Source organism: Notamacropus eugenii, chromosome 1 (assembly GCF_028372415.1).
Source record: "Notamacropus eugenii isolate mMacEug1 chromosome 1, mMacEug1.pri_v2, whole genome shotgun sequence".
Classification (NCBI taxonomy): domain Eukaryota; kingdom Metazoa; phylum Chordata; class Mammalia; order Diprotodontia; family Macropodidae; genus Notamacropus; species Notamacropus eugenii.
Genome location: NC_092872.1, coordinates 622,758,703 through 622,780,352, shown reverse-complemented (window position 1 = coordinate 622,780,352; position 21,650 = coordinate 622,758,703). Strand labels below are relative to the sequence as shown.

The 21,650-nt window shown below is 37.3% G+C and overlaps 2 protein-coding genes across 2 annotated transcripts in view; one reads left to right on the top strand and one right to left on the bottom strand.

The window, feature by feature from the left end:
• Positions 1 to 4,219, top strand: part of BAG4 (BAG cochaperone 4) — a 35,248-nt gene extending 31,029 nt beyond the window's left edge. The window contains exons 4-5 of the mRNA XM_072635179.1: positions 440 to 727; positions 1,495 to 4,219. Of these exons, the coding sequence (XP_072491280.1) occupies positions 440 to 727; positions 1,495 to 1,983 (777 nt within the window). The 3' untranslated portion in view covers positions 1,984 to 4,219. The remainder of the gene's footprint in view (positions 1 to 439; positions 728 to 1,494) is intronic.
• Positions 4,220 to 13,664: 9,445 nt separating this feature from the next.
• On the bottom strand, positions 13,665 to 14,222 carry LOC140520831 (biogenesis of lysosome-related organelles complex 1 subunit 2-like). Its single transcript, XM_072635183.1, has one exon. The coding sequence runs from the start codon at positions 14,094 to 14,096 to the stop codon at positions 13,737 to 13,739; it is 360 nt and encodes a 119-aa protein (XP_072491284.1). The 5' UTR covers positions 14,097 to 14,222; the 3' UTR covers positions 13,665 to 13,736.
• Positions 14,223 to 21,650: the final 7,428 nt, after the last annotated feature.

Genomic DNA, 21,650 nt, shown 5'->3' with positions numbered 1-21,650 from the left:
ACCCAATCTGAGTTTGAACTCAGCAGTATCACTTAGTATCCTAGACAAGTCCCTGACCCTTTCAGTGCTTCAGTTTTCTTATCTGAGATAAAGGATTGAATTAGATCTAAGTTTCTTTCATCTTGTGATTCTTTATGATTCATCTGTGATTTCAACTGTTTTGTTTAAGTGCTATGATGTGATTGGTAGAATGTTATTTACTTTTTCAGAGAAGAGTACTGTAATGTGTGGATACATTATTCATGATAACCTGACATTGATTTATCTTGTCTTTAAGTCATAGAACTGCTATTTCTACTCGATTCTTCTGTACCACCAAATCTCGTAAATCCTTGGCATAGTTTACAAAATTGAGGGGAAGCCATTCAAGAGTTTTGTCTGTAGTATCTTCACTGAGTTTTGGCAATGACCAGTAAGGGGTCTTCTCTTCTTACCCTAGAGTGCTGGAATGGCCCACCCCCATTACTCTTATGGGGATGGAAATCCTAATGTCCCACCACCAGCACCACCACCCCTCCGAACACAAGAACAAGTATGGACCTCCTCTGGGGTTTATGGAATGACAACACGCTATTCTTGGCCTTCTTCAGCTGCACCCTCAGCACAGTCTGGGAATTACTTTATGTCAGGATCCACTTCATCATGGTCCAGCAATGCATCCTCTCAGCCACCTCCTTCACCCCCACCCCCTCCACCCCCACCTCCACCTTCTACCCAGGATTCCAAGGTAAGAAAATGTTAAAACATTGCTCTTTATATGTATGCTTTTTTAAGCAGGAAGTGAATAATAAATGACCTAACTGCATTTGTCCTTGTCAATAAGAAATATTATAAACATTTATCTTTATTTGAGTAAGACATGTGATGAGTAGGTACCAACTTCTGCCCTCTTATAAGCTTTGAATGAGTTTCTTGCTTCTCCCAAAGAGACATAGAATTGGTTAGATTTCTGTTTATTTGTAGAATTTTCAGACTATTAACTCTTAGATGGCATTTATTCTAAATATGTGGGACTACATTTGTCAGTCCTCAGATCATCCATATACACAAAGGCAAAGTCAGTGGGAATGGATTCTAATAATAAAATATGTATTTTAATTAAAACTAATAAATATGTATTTTAAATCTAGGAATTGAATTTCACCTAAGTTCACTTTCCCATAGATTCCTTTTCAAGGGTTTGTCTCAGTTATAACCTACTGGGAAGGGACTATTTAATTCTTGTTTGTTAAGTCATAGGATGGATTGTGAGGTGATGATGATGTTTATTTGCCTCAGAGAGCAGATTCCAGCCTTTACCCCTTTCCTGTCCTTGACTTTGGACAGGTCACTCCCTTATACCATCTTAGGGATGTGTTCCTGCCAAATGATTGAGGGAGGTCCAGGACCCTTCATTTGCCCTCCTGGTTGTGTGGTTAAGATGGGGACTGAAAAACTTGGCATTGATGGATCTCTATTAAAAGTAATTTCCCCCCCTTTTTCCCCGCCTCCAAGGATCCCTCATACCCTCAGAGCCAGCCAGAGCAAGGTGTGAACCGGAACAACTTTCCCAGTGATGTCCATCAGTACGAGTCCTCCTCGGAAACTATGAACAACAGTAATCCGGACCTTTTCAATTCCAAAGTTCAATATAGTGCCCAGCCCCAGATGTATGGTAACTCATCCAGGAGAATTCCCAGCAGTCAAGATCTGGGTTACAAGATCCCTGATGATCATTCATCTTCAGACGAAGGTCAACCACCAGGTATTAAAAAAATCACACAAGTGCTAGAGAAAGTGCAATACCTTGAACAAGAAGTAGACAAGTTTGTAGGGAAAAAGACAGACAAGACATACTGGCTTCTAGAAGAAATGCTAACCAAGGAGCTATTGGAACTGGATTCAGTTGAAACTGGTGGCCAGGACACTATTCGACAGGCAAGAAAAGAGGCTGTTTATAAGATCCAGGCCATACTGGAAAAACTGGAAGAAGAAGCATTATGAGATGGATGTGCAACTAGTAGAAGCCTGTTACTAACTTGACCAAAGATCTCTTGATTTTGGTTAATTCTTATCCCTTTGAAACTGCTGTTGATGATAAGAAGCAATAAATGCTGACTTTTCCTTCATTTAAAACTATTTTTAAAAAGTGGCAAAAGACTTGGAAGGACATTTTGGTTCCAAATTGTTTTCAGTTTGTTGTTTCAGACCAATGAATGTAATAGGAAACTATGGATCCATCAGCATTACCAAGTCAGCCACTAGTTCTGAAGGCATCTGTGGGTGTCTACAGGCTTCTTTTCAGCAGAAGGGAAATTCACTTTATGTAACAGGCTTATCAGAACCAGGTCAGATGAGGCTGGATATTATCTGAAGCAAACAGGCACTGTTTTTAAAGAGCTGGAGTACTTGTCTAATTTTGTATGTTGTGAAGGCTTTATAACATGCACTCCATGTGTAAATTATAGTTTGGACTTGAGCCTCCTTGGGCCTGTCTTGTGTTGCTATTTATAGCTCCGTAAATCTGGTCATGCAGATCAAAACGTATCATTCTCTATTTGGTGCACTCTGTAGTCATATGTTTCAAGTGACCATACAAGAGACCACACTGATAGCCTGTCAGCGTGGCACCTCTGAATATTAGTTAATACTTTTCCAGCTCTTGGAAATACTGCAGTGTTTAGTGATATTCTTGATTGTGAATTGTTGTTCCCCCTCTTCCCCTTATGTGCAAATCACCATTAGGTTGGAATTTTTGCCCATGAAATGTGGTAGTGGAAGCGGAATTTGGATATGGCAATATTAATGTAAGAGTGAATGTGTTCACAAATTTTAAAAAAGTTTTTTACATCTGAATGGGATTCGGGTGAGGATCTACTTTTAAAATTATCTTTTTCTCAGTGTAATTCTGTTTTCCACTACATCATATACACTTGCTGCTTCTGTACAGAGCACTATGATAACCACAGGTAAGACATGAAATATCACAGTGACTAGAAATAGTGACTGCAAGAAATAAATAACTTGATTAAAACATGATTATTTGGTTAATAGCACTCACCACCTCAGACTATTAATTTTGCCCTCCATATTCTTATGAACAGAATAGAATTCTGTTTAGTTTACAGCTGTGAAAAATGAGTGTGAAAGCCAATTATGAAAGTTTCAGAAGAGACTCAGCCATATAGCTAGAATGAGAATTGATTTTTTTTCCTATTCTAAAAGTGTACCTCGTTATCCAGTCTTGCTGAAAGCAAATTAATTTTATGGATAGAATTCCCTTTTTAACAAAAGTCTCCTTTAGCCCATTCTTAGCTCAGTTATATCTCAGTACCGAATTTCAGCAAAGAATATTGAGAAAAGATACTATCTGTGGTGGTTTGGATAGTCTGCAGAGCTGTTTTTAAGAAAGATACTTGTGAAATATACTGAATTTAATCATCTCTTGATGAGTTTTGGTATATTGAAAAACCTAGTTATTCCTTAATAGTCTTATCAATGCAGCAGTGGCATTTTGTAGACTATGAGCCTCACAAGTGTTAAAAGGGAAATGTAGTTTTCTACCCAGATATATGATGAGGAAGGGTATTAGCTTATACTATTACTTGTAGTTTTGATGAGTGATTTTACAGTTGGATGTACTGATAATTTATTTCATGGCTATATATTTAGCCCCAGTTCAAAAACCTGAATATAGACAACACTACAGAAAAAGAAAGAGTCCTAAAGCTATGTTAAAATTAATATTAAGATACCATTTCAAGAACGTAGTGAGTTACCAGGGGCCAGAAGAATAAAATGATTAATTTCTTCCTTGCTATAGCATGTGATGTACTATTTCCCCAAAGACTGGGTTTACTGTAAGATAATTAGGATACTTCAGGCAAACTCACAACTTGCCTGAATTAAAAGATGAGCACCAAATTGTGAGCAGTGAATGAGTACAAATGCAGATGAAAAACTTAAGGTGAAAAAAATTAAGCTAGTAGTTCCATTAGCAGCTAAGAAGAAATTGAGAGGTGATAACGGTGTCCCTGATTTATTGGGCTGGTTCAGCTTTTGGGAAGGCCAGTACTGACATGTTTATTTTAGAAAATTAAGCGTTTCCTTGAATGTTTGCATTAAAACTTGGGCTTGTTTTATACAAAAAATTTTTTTAAAAGTTAGTTTTTGATGTCTGTGCCATATTCTGTTGGGTATCACTTTCACTTGAATCTTAAATAAAGTTATTCAGACATGGCTTATTAAATACAACTGAGTTTTCTTTATAATGAAGCCACTTCCTGTTACAAATACAGAAACATACAGATAAATGCTTGGGAGAAAAAACTTTACAGAAACACATGGAATATAGTTATACTTGACTGTACATTGTCATTGCTAAATTCCTTCAATGCAGTTACTGTAATCAGTTAATTTAATTTGAATTCAGGCCAGATGGTTGGAAAGCTTGGAGGAAAATGACTTGCTGTGTTTTTTTGTTTTCCCTTTTTAAGGATGAGAAAGTGGTAGGGCTTTTTTCTAATGCTTTTAAGTGTTTAATAAGTCAACTTTTGATTGTCATTGTTAATGGAGGTAATAATCTAAAAACATCTTCAACTTGAGTTTTTGGAATATAGGCCAAGCTTACTTGTTACATCCAGCAAAGTAGATTATTTATTAAATATTAGTCACTAGCTCTTGGTTATAAAGGGCAGTGAATAAACATGTTGGTATAAATTTGCTGCAGTATATCACTAACTATAGGAAACATGAGAAGTGATATAAAAGATTATGAAGGACACTATGACTTCAGAACCAATTAAGACAACAGATGGGCACTGTCCAAGTGCTACTTTGGTACCTTCAATATAGTGGGAGATGTCTTCCAGCATGTTCAGTTGATCATTTATAGGATTTAGAGAAGACTCATTGGTGAAAATTATGGACTTAGGAGACCTATTAGATCTTGGCATGAACTAATAGTGTGAATACTGGACAAACACTTCCCTAAAACTTTAGTTTCTTCATCTATAAAGTGAAGCTAAAATGAAATTTTTTTAGTTCTTTGCTAGCTTTAAAATTTTGATTGTATATATATATATATATATATATATATATACATATATAATTATGAACCCTTATAGCTAGAACTCTTATGAATAAAAAAGTATCCATTGACTACAACTACTTAACAGAATTAAAATGAAAGGAATTCAAGAATTATGTCTGAGTCATAATATATCAGAGGTATTCAGAGGTATAGTAGAGATTCCAGTGTTTCTTGGTGAGGGGATATCCATGCTGATGAGATCCTAGACCCATCATAGCCTTCATGTGCTTTTGGGAAGTATAAAACAAAGCATGGAGTTGGGTGAATAGGGAAAATAACATGACTGGTTACTCAAGGAAAGAAGGTGAACACTCATGTAGGCCTAGTAACCATCCTGCTCTGTTCATTAAGGAATGCTTGATTGATTGGTGGGATCTATCAGCATCTTGTAGTCTTTACTAAGAGGTCACAACTACCAGACTTGCTATCTCTTTGCAAGAGAGAAAAATTCCCCTCAATTACTTACACAGGCAAGGATGGATGGAGGTTAACTTGATGGGCTTAACAAATATATATAGGAAGTATCCTAAGTCTACTGGTATGAGAGGTAGCAAGTCCTTTAAACTAACTTTAAGCTAACTCAGAGGGAAAGCTGAATTCTTGAACTCAACTCAAGGACATAGAAAAAGTGGCTTTAGAGAGATGCTGACATAATTATAAAAATCAATATATATCATAAAATCAACACAGTAGAAAATAGAGGTAATGTTCATTTTTAGCTTTTCAATTCCAAGAAGACCTTGTATCCTGTAGGTGTGCTTTGATGTCTTTTTTAGAGAAATACTGGATTGGACAGACTATAGGCTTGGTCCAGTATGACAGTTAATACACATACCTATCTTTTTAATCTAGAAGAGATATGAAAAGCAAATATAAAGAGAAAATATCATCTACTTTAACGCACTGATTCTTATGACCCTCAGGTAAATCTCCAGAATGGAAACAGGTTACAGAGGAGAAACAAACCATATTGGTAAATTGGGAGGAAGCTGGACAAATAGAATAATAACAAAAATTGTCAACATTAATCTAGAACTTTAAAATTTGCAAAACACTCTACACATATAATCTCATTTGATCTTACAACAATCCTGTGAGATCCTTCTCCCTTACACACATAGTAATAAGGCTCAGGTTTCTATTTGCCCAGGGTTACACAGCTAATTAAATATAAGAGAGAGATTTGAACCCAGGTCTTCCTGACTTCACGTCCATCAGTCTAGCCACTACAGAGTATCTAGCTCTTCTTCACAATGGTTTAACCAGTTGACTTCCCATTATGCAGTGAATATTGGTTGATTTGATCACATACCCATATCTTAAACCCAGTATAATTTATCCTCTACTAATACAGACACATAAGTTGACTACCATTTTGCTTTAGTTAGGTTAATATTAAAATTACTTTGGATTCCGTTGGTTGTGGTCTGGAACGTTACACCAAGTATTACACGAGTCAGTCGTGAAGCGTTTATTAGTCCTTATGTACCAGGCATTGTGCTGAGCATTGGGAATACAAAGTAAAAACAAAAAGAAAAATCATTCCTGCCCTCAAGGAGCATGTATTCTTAATAGGGAAAGGCAAAACACAAAACAAAACCAAAAACAGAGATGATGGCAATGAAGGTACCTGTATGTGCGTTGGGGGAGTCACAGCTGAAGCCCTGAGCTGAATGAAGAAGTGACTGTGGCTAGCCTTTTCGTTTCCTTAAATACAGACTCCAGGAGGAGGTAATCAGAGGAAGAAGCTGCAGGAGCATTGGGATCATGCAGGGTGAGAAGGTAGCGAGGGTGGGTGCATCTTTTAGCTGCAATTCAAGCATCTTCCAAGGTAGTGGGAACCAACGATACTAAAAGCGAGTTGGAAATAATCTGTCAGTAATTGTCAGTTGAATGTGAAATCTGAATAGTTAGAATTATAACTGTCATGGTTCACGAAATCAGTAATGACTTGGAGACTAATTAGGGAACTAATAGCAAAATCACTGAATTGTTGTGTTTTTTCTGGGCTGTATGATTGGTTATCTGACACTGAATTACTAACAGCTAAGGCTGACCAGGGATAAAATACTAATGGTTAGACTCTAAGGTTAGCAAAAACAGCCTTAAGAATTTTGTTTTGTGCACTCTTTAAAAAAAGTTTTTCTTGATGCTTTTTATTTTTATATCGTCATAGTTTTCCCCAGTTTCTTACCTCTTTCCCCTCCCAGAGAGCCATCCCATATAACAAATAGTATATTTATTTATTTTTAGTTTTCAACGTTCACTTTTATAAGATTTTGAGTTCCAAAATTTTCCCCCTCCTGAAGGTGGCATGCAATCTCATATAAGCTATACATGTACAATCATATACTTCTGCTTTAGTCATGTTGTGAAAGAAGAATCAAAACAAAAGGGAAAACCAAGATGAAAAAAGAGAGAGAAAATAGTATGCTTCAGTTTTTATTCAGTCTCCACAGTTCTTTCTCTGGATGTGGATGGCATTTTGCCTCGAGTCCTTTGGGAATGTTTTAGGTCTTTGCATTGCTGAAGGGCTAAGTCTATCAAAAAGAGTCCTTGCATACTGTGGTTGTTACTGTGCACAGCGTTCTCCTGGCTCTGCTCACTTCACTCAGCATCAGTTCACAGAAGGCTTTCTAGGTTTTTCTGAAGTCTCTTTGTTCATCATTTGTTATAACACAAGAGTATTCCGTTACATTCATATACCACAACTTGTTCAGCCATTCCCCAATTGATGGAAACTTCCTCCATTTTCAGTTGTTGGCTGCCACAAAAAGAGCTGCTATAAATATTTTTGTACATGTGGGTCCTTTTCCCATTTTTATGATCTCTTTGGGATATAGACCTAGTAGTGGTATTGCTGGATCAAAGGGTATGCAGCAGCTTTATAACCCTCTGGGTATAGTTCTAAATTGGTCTCCAGAATGGTTGGATCAGTTCATGACTCCACCAATAAAGCATCAGTTTTCCAAATAGTATTTTTAAAATTTATGTTATTAGTTTTCAACATTCACTTCCATAAGATGTTGAGTTTTAAATTTTCTCCCTCTCTCTTTCCCCATCCTAAGGCAGTGTGCAGTCTGATTTGGGCTCTACATATACATTCATATTAAACAAATTTTCATGTTAGTCATTTTGTCAAGAAGAATTAGAACCAATGGGCGGAACTATGAGAAAGGAGAACAAATAGCATGTTTCAATCTGCATTCAGACTCCATAGCTCTCTCTCTGCATGTGGATAGCATTTTCCATCATGAGTCTTTTGGAGCTGTCTTAGATCCTTGCTTTGCTAAGAAGAGGTAAGTCTACCAAAGTTAGTCATCATTACAGCGCTGCTGTTACTGGGTACAATGTTCACTCAGCATCAGTTCATGTAAGTTCAGGTTTTTCTAAAGTCTACCTGCTCATCATTTCTTATGGAACAATAGTATACCATTACATTCATATATATCAGAACTTATTCAGCCATTTCTCAATTGGTGGCCATACCCTCAATTTCCAGTTCTAGGCCACCACAAAAAGAGATGCTATAAATATTTTCCTACATGTGGGTCCTTTTCCCATTTGCATGATCTCTTTGGGATACAGACCTAGAAGTGGTATGCACAGTTTTATAGCCCTTTGGGTATAGTTTCAAATTGCTTTCCAAAAAAGTTGGATCAGTTCACAACTCCAATGCTTTAGTGTTCCAATTTTCTCATATCTTCCCCAACATTTATCTTTTTCCTGTCAACAAATAGTATTTTTTAAAGAGGAAAAAAATCAGCACAGCTAATTAATACATTTATAATTTTGCTACGTTCACTTTGGGGGGGTGAATGGTTCTTTCAATTTACATTATTGAAGTCATGTATATTGTTTTCTTGGTTCTGTGTATTTCATTTTGCATCAGTTTATATAGAACTTTCCATGCTTCTCTCTATTCCTCATTTTAATAATTTCTTAAACCATAGTAATATTCCATTATATTAATGTACCACAATTTGTTTATCCATACCCCAATCAATGGGGTATCTGATGTTTCTAATTCTTTGCTTCCACAAAAAGAGCTGCCATAAATATTTTGGTGTATTTGGGGACTTCCTTCTAATTAATGACTTCCTTAAATATAAGGGGGCAGTTAGGTGATGGTACAGTGGATAGAGTGCTGGGCCTGGAGTCAAGAAGACTCATCTTCCTGAGTTCAAATCTGGCCTCAGCACTTAATAGCCTTGTGACTCTGGGATGTCACTTAACTTGTTTGCCTCAGTTTCCTCATCTGTCATATGAACTGGAGGAGGAAATGGCTAACCATTCCAGTGTCTTTGCCAAGAAAACCCCAAATGGGATCATGAAGAGTTGGAACTGACCCAACAACAACAAAGGTATAATAAGCTTTTATAATGGAGTCTCTGGGCCAAAGGTCACAGTCTAATTTAGTGACTTCATTTGCATAATTCCTAATTGGTTTCCAAAGTGGTCATACCATTTCACAGCTCCACCAACAATATTAGCATCCTTTTCTTCTCACAACTCTTCCAGTATTGACCATGGTTAATTCTAACTTGAAAATGCATTTAATCTAGGCAGAATAGGAAAGTAATAGGAAAATGAGTCAAGTAATGGATATTCTTGCCAAATATCTCTCACATCTCCAGAGAAGTAATACTAATTTTCATTTAATCACTGCCTCACCTCCTTTCATGGAAGGACACAGACTTATAGCACTGGTGGGGAGACTTAGAGTCTAAAGCTTTCTCTCTGCTTCTTGAGTCTCTTTCTCACCAGCCTTGTAACCAAAAATAACAATTAAGTGAAACTTCTAATAAAGCAACCATATCTAACAACATATATGACATTCTGTCCTAGTTATTCTCCCCCTCTTGTGAAGAGGAAGCAGGAATATGCTAGTAAATGTTTAACAACTGGCTCCCTGGGGGAGGGGGGATTTACTTGGGACACTCTTTTAGGTTTAACATTCACTTGTAAGATTTTGAATTGCAAATTTTTCTTCCTGTCTCCTTTCCCTTCCCTCTCCCTAAGACAGCAAGCAATCTGATATAGGTTATACAAATACAATCATGTTAAACATATTTTCACATTAGTCATGTCATCAGAACAAAAGGGAAAAACCACGAGAAAAATAACAAACAAAAAAAGTGAAAATAGTAGTTTTGATCTTCATTCAGACTCTATAGTTCTTTCTCTGGATATTTATAGCATTTTCCATCACAAATCTTTTGGAATTGTCTTGGATCATTATATTCCTAAGAAGAGCTGAGTCTATCACAGTTGATCATTGCACAATGCTGCTGTTACTATGTACAATATTCTGGTTTTGCTCGCTATACTAAGCATCCATTCACGTAAATCTTTCCAGGTTTTCTGAAATCTGCCTACTCACAGCACAATAGTATTTCTTATAGCACAATAGTATTCTATTACATTCATATACCACAATTTGTTCAGCCATTCCCCAATTGATGGGCATCCACTCAATTTCCAGTTCTTGGCCACTACAAAAAGAGCTGCTATAAATATTTTTGTACATGTGGGTTCTTTTCCCATTTTTATGATCTTTTTGGGATACAAACCCAGTAGTGGTATTGCTGGGTCAAAGGATATGTACATTTTTATAGCACTTTGGACATAGCTCCAGATTGCTCTCCAAAATGGTTGGATCAACTCACAATGAATTAGTGTTTTGACTCTCCCACATCTTCTCCAACATTTATCATCTTCCTGTTTTGTCATGTTAGTCAATCTGATAGGTGTAATGTGGTACTTCTGAGTTGTTTTGATTTGCATTCCTTTAATCAATAGTGATTTAGAGCAAATATGACTATAGACAGCTTTAATTTCTTTATTTTAAAACTATTCATAATCTTTGACTATCAGTTGAGGAATGACATATTCTTAATAGATTTGACTCAATTATATATTTTAGAAATGAGGCCTTTATCAGAGACATTGACTGTAAAAATTGTTTCCTAGCTTTCTGTTTTCCTTCTAATCTTGGCTGCATCAGTTTTGTTTGTACAAAATGTTTTCAATTTAATGTAATCTAAATTATCCATTTTGCATTTCATAATGTTCTCTATCTCTTGTTTGGTCACAAATTCTTCCGTTCTCCATAAATCTGACAGGTAAATTACTCCTTGTTCTCCTACTCTGCTTATAGTATCAGCCTACAAAGGCTATAAATGTATAATATAAATGTAAATCACGTACCCATTTCAACCTTATCTTGATATAGGGTGTGAGATATTGGTCTATGCCTAGTATTTTGCCATACTGTTTTCCAGTTTTCCCAGCAATTTTTGCCAAATAGTGGGTTCTTGTCCTAGAACCTGGAGTCTTTTGGGATAATAGACAGTGAGTAGATTGCTATGATAAGTTGTTACCATGTCTTGTGTGTATAACCTATTCCACTGATCCACCACCCTATTTCTTAGCCAGTATCAAATAGTTGTGATGATTACTGCTTTATAATGTAGTTTTAGATTTAGTGCAGGTAGGCTACCTTCCTTTGCATTTTTTACATTAATTCCCTTGACATTCTTGACTTTTTGTTTTCTCAGATGAATTTTGTTATTATTTTTTCTAGCTCTATAAAATAATTTTTTAGTAGTTTGATTGGTATAGAACTGAATAAGTAAATTAATTTAGGTAGAATTGTCATTATATTAGCTTGGCCTACCCATGAGCAATTAATATTTTTCCACTTGTTTAGATCTGACTTTATTTGTGTGAAAAGTGTTCTGTAATTGTGTTCATATAGTTCCTGGGTTTATCTAGGCAGGTAAACTCCCAATTATTTTATATTATCCAGTTATTTTAAATGGAATTTCTCTATTTCTTGCTGCTGGGCTTTACTGGTAATATATAGAAATGCTGATGATTTATGTGGGTTTATTTTATATCCTGCAACTTTGCTAAAGTTGTTAATTATTTCAAGTCATTTTTAGTTGATTCTCTAGGATTCTCTAAGTATACCATCACATTATCTGCAAAGAGTTATACTTTTGTTTCCTCACTGCCTATTCTAATTCCTTCAATTTCTTTTTCTTCTCTTAGTGGTAAAGCTAACATTTCTAGAACAATATTGAATTAATAATGGGCATCTTTGCTTCATCCCTGATCTTATTAGGATTAACCCCATTACATATAATGCTTGCTGCTGGTTTTAGATAGTACTTGTCATTTTAAAGGAAACTTCAATTATTTCTATGAGCTCTAGTGTTTTAATAGGAATGGGTACTGTATTTTTGTCAAAAAGCTTTTTGTGCATCTATTGAGATAATCATATTTCTGTTAATTTTGTTATTGATATGGTCAATTATTCTGATAGTTTTCCTAATATTTAACCAGCCCTGCATTCCTGCTATAAATCTTATCTGGTCATAATGTGTTATCCTCATGATAAATTGCTGTAATCTTTGTCCTGATATTTTATTTAACATTTTTGTACCAATATTTACTAGGAAAATTGGTCTATAATTGTCTTTCTCTGTTTTGGCTGTTCCTAGTTTAGTTATCAGTACCATATTTGTGTCATAAAAGAAATTTGGTAGGAATTTGCCTACTTTTCTTTGCCTATTTTTCCAAATAATTTATATAGTATTAGAAGTTCTTTAAATGTTTAGTAGAATTCATGTGTAAATCCAACTGACCCTGGAGATATTTTTCTTGGGGAGTTCATTGATAGCTTCTTCAATTTCTTTTTCTGAAATGGGGTTATTTAAATATTGTATTTCCATTTCTGTTAATCTAGGCAATATATATTTTTGTAAATACTCATTCATTTCACTTAGAGTGTCAGTTTTTTGGCATACAGTTGGGCAAAATAGCTCCCAATTATTACTTTAAATTCTTCTTCATTGGTGGTGAATTCACCTTTTTTATTTTTGATACTACTAATTTTGTTTTCTTTCTTTTTTTAATCAAATTAACCAAAGGTTTATCTATTTTATTGTTTTTCATAAAATCAGCTATTAGTTTTATTTATAAATTCAATAGTTTTCTTACTTTCAACTTTTATTGATCTCATCTTTGATTTTCAGAATTTCCAATTTGGTATTTAATTGGGGATTTTAAATTTGATCTTTCTCTAGCTTTTTTAGTTGCATGCTGAAATTAATTTATCTCCTTTTTCTCTGTTTTATTCATGTAATCACTTAAGAGGTATAAAATTTCCCCTAAGAACTGCTTTGGCTGCATCCTGTAAATTTTGCTATGTTATCTCATTATGGTCATCTCTTTGATGAAATTATTGGTTGTTTCTGTTGTTTGACCCACTCCTTTTTTTTTTTTTTTTGAGGGTCATGGGTCGGCATTTATTATTTAAGATCACGAACAGGTTTTGCAGGGGTGGGAGACCTAAAGGAGAGAGAAGGAAGGAGACAGGAAGATGAGACCCTCTCATCTGTGTCTGCTCTAGACAGGATTGATCCTAATTTCTGAGCCTTGGTCCAGGGCACACAATAAGATGGAGTTCCAGAGGGTACAGGTTTAGGAAAGCATTGAGGGTGGCTAGTTACACATCCAACCAGAGGTGTGGGCTGGGATTCTCTTAGGATCAGCAACACTGTTTCTTTTAGGAACTGAAACATAGTGAGAAGTTCCATTCCACTTATTTCAGCTCTTATAAAACATTCCTGTAAAGTCTTTATGCTAAAGAAGTCTTTCATCTCCTTTCTAACTTGTACTTTGTTTCTAGTTTCTTTGAATATGCATTCGACTTGCAAGCTGCCTGCTCAAGAGCTGCTACTTGCTCCTCAATTAAAGGGATCTGATCCAGATAAGGCTGAAATGTTGCATATTTCTGGTTTAAATCCTTTAAGTTTCTACTTATGTTTACTGTAGTATCTTTCATTTCTAGATACGTCAAGCTAGTTAGTTTGTTCACATTTTCCAGAAGTTTGTAGTTTTCACTGGTGACTGTCAGCTCACCTGTCAGGTATGTGACCATTTTGGAGAATGTGTCCTGGCATAGCCTGGTGATATCCGCCTTAGTAGGCTCCATGGCCTCCTCAGCTGTCTCCATCACTGCATTGTCTAGCCGGGGAAAGGAGGAAGGAAGAAAGATGGAGAGAAGGGTGGAGATGAGGAAGAAGAGAGCAGGACTGGAAGGGAGAATAGGGGATGGATGAAGAGTCAGAGGAGATGACTCACTTATTCTTTAGGATTAGGTTATTTAGTTTCTAGTTAATTCTTAGTGTATATTTTCATGGCCTTTTATTACACATAATTTTTATTGTATCATGATCTGAAAAGGATGCATTTACTATTTCTGCTTTTCTGGGGGGATTTTGAGGATTTTATGCACAGTCAATTTTTGTGTAGGTCCCATGTGCTTCCAAGAAAAAAGTATATTCCTTCCTATTCCCATTCAGTTTTCTCCAGAGGTCTATCATATCTAACTTTTCTAAAATTCTATTCACCTCTTTAACTTCTTTGTTATTCATTTTATGATTAGATTTATCTAGTTCTGAGAGGGGGAGGTTGAGGTCTCCCACTAGTATTGTTTTGCTGTCTATTTCTTCCTTTAACTCACTTAACTTATCCTCTAAGAATATGGATGCTAACTATTTGGTGCATATATGTTTAGTACTGATATTACTTCATTGTCTATGGTACCTTTTAACAAAATGTAAGTTTACTTCCTTATCTCTTTTAATTAGATCTCTTTTTGCTTTTTCTGAGATCAGGATTGCTACCTCTGCTTTTTTTTTTTTTCTTACTTCAGCTGAAGCATAACATATTCAGCTCTAGCCTTTTACCTCTCTGCTTCAAATGTGTTTCTTGTAAACAACATATTGTAGGATTATGGTTTTTGGTCCATTCTGCTATCTGCTTCTATTTTATGGGATAGTTCATCCCATTCACAATCACAGTTATGATTACTAACTGTATTTCCCTCCATCCTATTTTTTCCCCATTTATATTTTTCTCTCTCCTTTCACCCTGTCCCTTGTCACCAGTGTTTTGCTTCTGACCACCACCACTTCCCTCAATCTGCCCTCCCATCAGTTCCCCCGCCCTTTTCTTTCTGCTTTCTTTCCCCTTTCCCTTCCTACTTCCCTACAGGGTAAGATAAATTTATATAGAAAGCTGAGTGTGCATGTTCTTCCCTCTTTGAGCCAAATCTGATTAAAGAAAGGTTCAAACAACGCTCACACGTCCCTTCTTTCCCTCTACTCTAAGAGGTCTTTTGTGCCTCTTCATGTGATATAATTTACCCTATTCTGCCCCTGCCTTTCCTCTTCTCCCAGCACAATCCTTGTTTTTGCCCCTTAATTTTTTTTAATATTATTGCATCAAAGTCAATTTATACCCAAACTCTCTCTCTATGTATACATCTTTGAACTGCCCTAATAGAGATAAAGTTCTCAAGAGTTACAAGTATCATCTTCCTGTGTAAGGATGCAAACAGTTTAATCTTATTGAATAACATTTTTTATCCTGTTTACCTTTTTTATGCTCTCTTGAGTCTTGTATTTGAAGACTGAATTTTCTGTTCAGCCCTGGGCTTTTCATCAGGAAAGTTTGAAAGTCTCCTATTTCATTGAATAGCCATCTTTTCCCCAGAAAGATTATGCTCAGTTTTGCTAGGCAGTTGATTCTTGGTCAAAATTGAAGCTCCTTTGCCTTCCAGAATATCTTCTTCCAAATCCTCTAATCCTGTAATATAGAAGCTGCCAAGTCCTGTGCTGTGCAATCCTGACTGTGGCTCCTTGATATTAGAATTGTTTCTTTCTGACTGCTTGCAGTATTTTCTTTTTGATCTGATAATTCTGGAATTTGGCTACAATATTCCTTGGAGTTTTCACTTTGGGATCTCTTTCAGCAAAGGAGGGGAGGGTAGATTCTTTCAAAGACTATTTTCTAGGATAACAGGGCAGTTTTCCTTCATAACTTCTTAAAAGATGCTGTCCAAGCTCTTTTTTTGATAATGGCTGTCAGGTAGCCCAGTAATTCTTAAATTATTTCTCCTGGATCTATTTTCCAGATCAGTTGTTTTTCCAGTAGGTAGTTTATATTTTCTTCTATTTTTTCATTCCTTTGATTTTGACTGATTCTTGCTGTCTCATAGAGCCATTAGCTTCCAGTTGCCAAGTTCTAATTTTTATTTTATTTTATTTTATTTTTTTGTCAAACAAGGGTTAGGCTTTATTCAGGGTCTTGGTTACATGTGCAGGGGGAATTCTTCCTGAGGAGAGAGGAATCTCCCAAGGAGGCAAAGATCTTACAGTAAGAGAATGGAAGTGGAAGAGGGGAGAGGGAAGAAAGAAGAGAGGAGAGAGGGAAGAGGGGCCTTCTGTCCTCTAAGGGCCCCTCAGCGCTAAGAGCGCCTTCAGGCTTTCCTGACCCTACTTAAGCTCTCCCGCCGCATAGTTTGCACCTGAATACCATGCCTGTTAGACAACAATAGGTGTGCTCAGACCCCGGGCCAATCTCGAGAGCGGGGATGCTCTCTCCCAGCACGTATCCCACGGAGAAGAGGCGGAGACGCACGAGATAGCCCGGGTCTCACACCTCAATTCCCAGCTGTTCCCTGGGGGGCCTCATGAGAACTCTAAGGTTTAGAAGTCCTCACCTTTACCTGCCCAAGACTGTCCACATGGAACTGAGCTTACACCCCCAACATCTGCCCTTTTTTGTTTTGCGCAGAGCGCACATGGCCCTAGAGCAAATAGCGGCTGGAGGCTGAGTGGGTTAGGGAGGCCTTTAACATATGGGTACCCCACAACAAGAACTTCATTTACACAGAAATCTGCAGCTAGCACAACAACTGACGAGAAGCATCCAACAAAACAAAGATGAAACTAAATGGCTGAATTACACCTATTACAACAAGAGGAAGTGCAATCACTAATTCTAAAGCATATTCTAAGAGAAGTAGCTCAGTGCTGGCGCCTTACACTTCACCACCCCCTCAGTCATGCAAATAGACCTCAAGCCAAGCCTGTGGTGTTCAGGTGAAAAGTTGGTCATCCCCGTGTGTCCTGGGTTCGTGATATCAAAGTCCTCCTTCAACCGCTGAAAGGAGATGCCTAGATGGAGCGGGCAGCAATGTCAGTGGTTGGGATGAGTGCTGCTTCCTCTCTGGGCAGCAAGGTCAAAGCTGTCAGCAGCAGACTCAGGTGGTGCATGGTCCTTCTCCGGGGTCTCCGGGCTTGTCGCTTCCGGCGTCTCCGACACCGGTTTCCACCTACGGATCCTTCTAATGGGAATCCACGCGTCTCCTTTTCCTATCGCAGGTCTTCGGCTGGCCAAACCAGATAAACGTATGCGAGAAGAGACTTTCCAGAGTCGAACAAGGGTTAGGCTTTATTCAGGGTCTTGGTTACATGTACAGGGGGAATTCTTCCTGAGGAGAGAGGAATCTCCCAAGGAGGCAAAGATCTTACAGTAAGAGAATGGAAGTGGAAGAGGGGAGAGGGGAGAGGGAAGAAAGAAGAGAGGAGAGAGGGAAGAGGGGCCTTCTGTCCTCTAAGGGCCCCTCAGCGCTAAGAGCCCAAGTTCTAATTTTTAAGGAATTATTTTCTTCAGCTAGCTCTTGTACCTCCTTTTCCATTTGCCCAATTCTACTTTTAAAAGAGTTTCCTTCAGTGGATTTCTTTTTTTCTCTTTGGCCAGTTCTATTTTTTTAAGGAGTTGTTTTCTTCAGTCAATTTTTGTGCTTCCTTTTTGAAGCTGTTGACTCTTTTATTGTAATTCTCCTGCATAACTCTCATTTCTTTTACCAATTTTTCTTCTACCTTTCTTACTTGATTTATAAAATCCTTTTTGAGCTCTTTCAAGAAGACTTTTTGGGCTTGAGCCCAATTCTCCTTTGAGGCTTCACATGTAGGTATTTTGACATTGTTGTCCTCTTCTGAGTTTGTGTTGTGATCTTCCCTGTCACCACAGTAGCTTTCTATGGTCAGGGCCCTTTTTGGGTTTTTTTGCTCATTTTTAAAAAGTTGATCTCTGATACCTGGGGCATAGGGGGCACTGTTCCAAGCTTCTTGTTCTAGGGGCCAAGGGCTTTGTCACTGGCTTTCTGTGCCAGGGCCTTAGATGCATGCACCTTTTCTACTGCACTGGGGTGGCCTGGCCTCGTCGTACCTGTTGTGCCAGGGTTCTGGGGCTGGCAATTTGTCTTTTGTGCTGGACCTGCTGTGCCACCAGCCTGCTGACTTACGACTGAGGGGCCTTGGTTGCTGATCTGTGCTGTGGCTCAGAGCCTCCTGCTGGCTTGCCTGGACACCATCTTTGCTGGGCTGTGCTCCCCTTTTACCCAAGTGAGACAGAACTTTCCTGAAGTCCTTCCAAATTATCTTAAGCTGGAGAATTGTTTCACTCTATCGTTTTTGTGGGTTCTGTCACTCCAGAATCCATTTAGAGGCTTGACTTAACATTATTTCCAAGGGAAACTGGGGATAGCTCAGGAAACTTCCTTGATTTTCTCTGCTATTGTGGCTCTGCCTACAACAGTGGTTTTTCAAGGGAGACAGCTAGATGGCTGACTTGATCAGTGTATTGGAGCTGGAGTCAGGAAGGCTTGAGTTCAACTCTTTTTTTCCTTACTAATTGCTTGATTCTGAGAAAGTAGTGTAACCTGTCTGCTTCAGTCTCCCTATCTTTCAGATGTGTGATGGGTGAAATTTGAAATAACTGAGGAAATAAAGGTTCAAGCTTCCAAGTATATCAATTTATTAAGCAATGCATTTCAACTGCATAACAAATCGGGTCGTGGTCTCCTTAGCTTGGCACTGCACCCCAAATACTGGAGGATACTGATTTTTATGCATTAAAACCCCCCGTTAACAAGGCATAAACCAGGATACAGGATTAGGTAATCTGATTTCTAATTGGAGGAAAAACTAGGGGCTTTCTGAATTGAGAGAGGGAGAATGAACAGGTACAATTCCCTGAAATTAGAAAAAGAGGTATCTCATATCTACCCAAGTGTCTGCATTATATTAAAGGAAGAAGGATATAGTAACTGATTGACCAGTACAGGGTCAGTTTTCAGATAAGACATATGGATTGCTTTAGATGTATAATTATGAGAAAACTTCTATCAATGTTTGGTTCTTACTGGGTTTCTTGTCAGCACAACCTAGGTCTTTAATTAAGAGTCTCTAAGCAATAGGTAGAGGTAGTCCAGCTTCCCAGCCATGCAGGACTAGGTTCAAACAATACAATAAAGTTTTCTCACAATTTCCATAATTGAATCAAGTTTTTTCACAGGACAGAAATTGGACTTGCTCCATAAATGAATAGAAAAGGAACTGAGTTAGATCCAGAATTGAGTCACAAGATGGAGTCAGTGTGGTTAATTCAATTCTCACAATTCCCTCAGATGGAGATAACAACAGCACCTATCTCCCAGGTTACTGTGAGCATAAAATGAAATATTTGTAAAGCTCTTTGCAAATCTTAAAGTGCTATATATATGCTAGCTATTATAACTAATTATTCTGTTTGCTGTCTGTCCTTTTACTGGTCTTTTCATTTATATTGTCATTTTGCATGGTGTTCTTTTGGGTTTGCTCATTTAGTTCTGTAATAGTTTCTACACATTTTCTCAGTTTTTCTCAGAATTTCTCATATTCACTTCTTACTGTGCAGTATTCAGTTATTCATATGCCATTTTTTCAGCCATTCCCTGACAGATGTGTACCCACTTTTTTCCTGTTCTTTGCTATGATAAAGGGTGGTACTATGAATAATTTCACATATATAAATCCAATGTCTTTGACTTCCTTGGAATATTAGGCCAGTAATGGGACTATGGGTCAAAGGGCAATTTAGTCATTTTTCTAACATAATTTCAAATTGACCTCTGGAGTGACTGGATTTGTTCTCAACTCCACCAACTGTATTTAGTGTTTCTGTCTTGCCACAGCTTCTCCAGGATGGACTAGTCTTTTTTTTTTTTTTTTTGTGGTCATCTTTGCCAATTAGTTCATTTCTTATTAAAAAAGAGGGGGACAGAAGTGTATGGGCCTCAGGTGAGCTCTAAGATGCCTTCCAGCCTTAAAATGTTATCATTTATAAAGAAATACTAGGGAAGGTGGCCTAGCCATACCAGATCTTAAATTGTATTATAAAGTACCTATCATCAAAACCACTTGGTACTGGCTAAGAAACAGAGGAGTAGATCTACTGTTTGATAAACCTAAAGTCACCAGCTTCTGGGATAAGAATTCACTATTTGACAAAAACTGCTGGGAAAACTGGAGAGTAGTGTGGCAGAAACTGGGCATATACCAACATCTGACACCATATACCACAATAAAGTCCAAATAGATACACAAACTAGGTATAAAGGCTGATATTAAACAAAATAGGGGAGCAAGGAATAGTTTTATGGAGAATGGGGGAATTTATGACCAAACAAGAGACAGAGAACATGAAATGCAAAATGGATCCTTTTGATTACATTGAATTGAAAAGTTTTTGCACAAAAGCAATGCAACCAAGACTAGGAGGGAAGCAGAAAACTGGGAAAGAATTTTTACAACTAGTGTGTGTGATAAAGGACTCATTTCTAAAATATATAGAGAACTGAATCAAATTTATAAGAATACAAGTCATTCCCCAATTGATAAATGGTCAAAGGATAAGAACAAGCAGTTTTCAGAGGAAGAAATTAAAGCTATCTATAGTCATATAAAAAAATGTTCTAAATCACTATTGATTAGAGAGATGCAAATCAAAACAACTCTGAGGTACCACATCACACCTATCAGATTGGCTAACATGACAAAACAGGAAGATGATAAATGTTGGAGAAGATGTGGGAGAGTTGGAACACTACTAATCCATTGTTGGTGAACCTGTGAGCTGATTCAACCATTATAGAGAGCAATCTGGAACTATGTCCAAAGTACTATAAAAACGTACATACCCTTTGACCCAGCAATACCACTATTAGTTCTGTATCCCAAAGAGATCATAAAAAAGGGAAAAGAAGCCACATGTACAAAAATATTTATAGCAGCTCTTTTTCCAAGAAGTGGAAATTGAGGGATGCCCATCAATTGGGGAATGGCTGTGTGTGGTATATGAATATAATGAAATACTATTGTGCTATAAGAAATGATGAGCAGGTAGACTTTGGGGAAACCTGGAAAAACTTATAGGGACTCGTGCTGAGTGAAATGAGCAGAGCCAGGAGAACATTATACACAGTAACAGCCATAGCGTGCAAGGACTGATTTTGATAGACATCCCTTTTCAGCAATGCAAGAACCTAAAAGGTTTTCAAACGACTCATGATGGAAAATGCCATCCACATCCAGAGAAAGAATTATGGAGCTGGAATGCAGAATGAAGCAAACTATTTTCTTTTTTGTCATGTTTAGTTGTGTTTCTCCCATTTGGTATAATTCTATGCAACATGATGAGCATGTAAATGTATTTAATAGGACTATATGTGTAGAGACCATGTCAGATTGCATGCTGTCTTGGGGAGGGAAGGGGGGGGGAAATTTAAAACTTATGTAAGTGAATGCTGAAAAGTGAAAACAAATAAATTTATGAACTTGAGGGAAAAAATGTTACCATCTATGTCAAAGCAAATACCCCATGCAAACCTCAGTTC

Bases quoted from the DNA above. Each gene is read 5' to 3' on its own strand.
- LOC140520831 (XM_072635183.1), bottom strand. From the start codon at position 14,096: ATGGAGACAGCTGAGGAGGCCATGGAGCCTACTAAGGCGGATATCACC.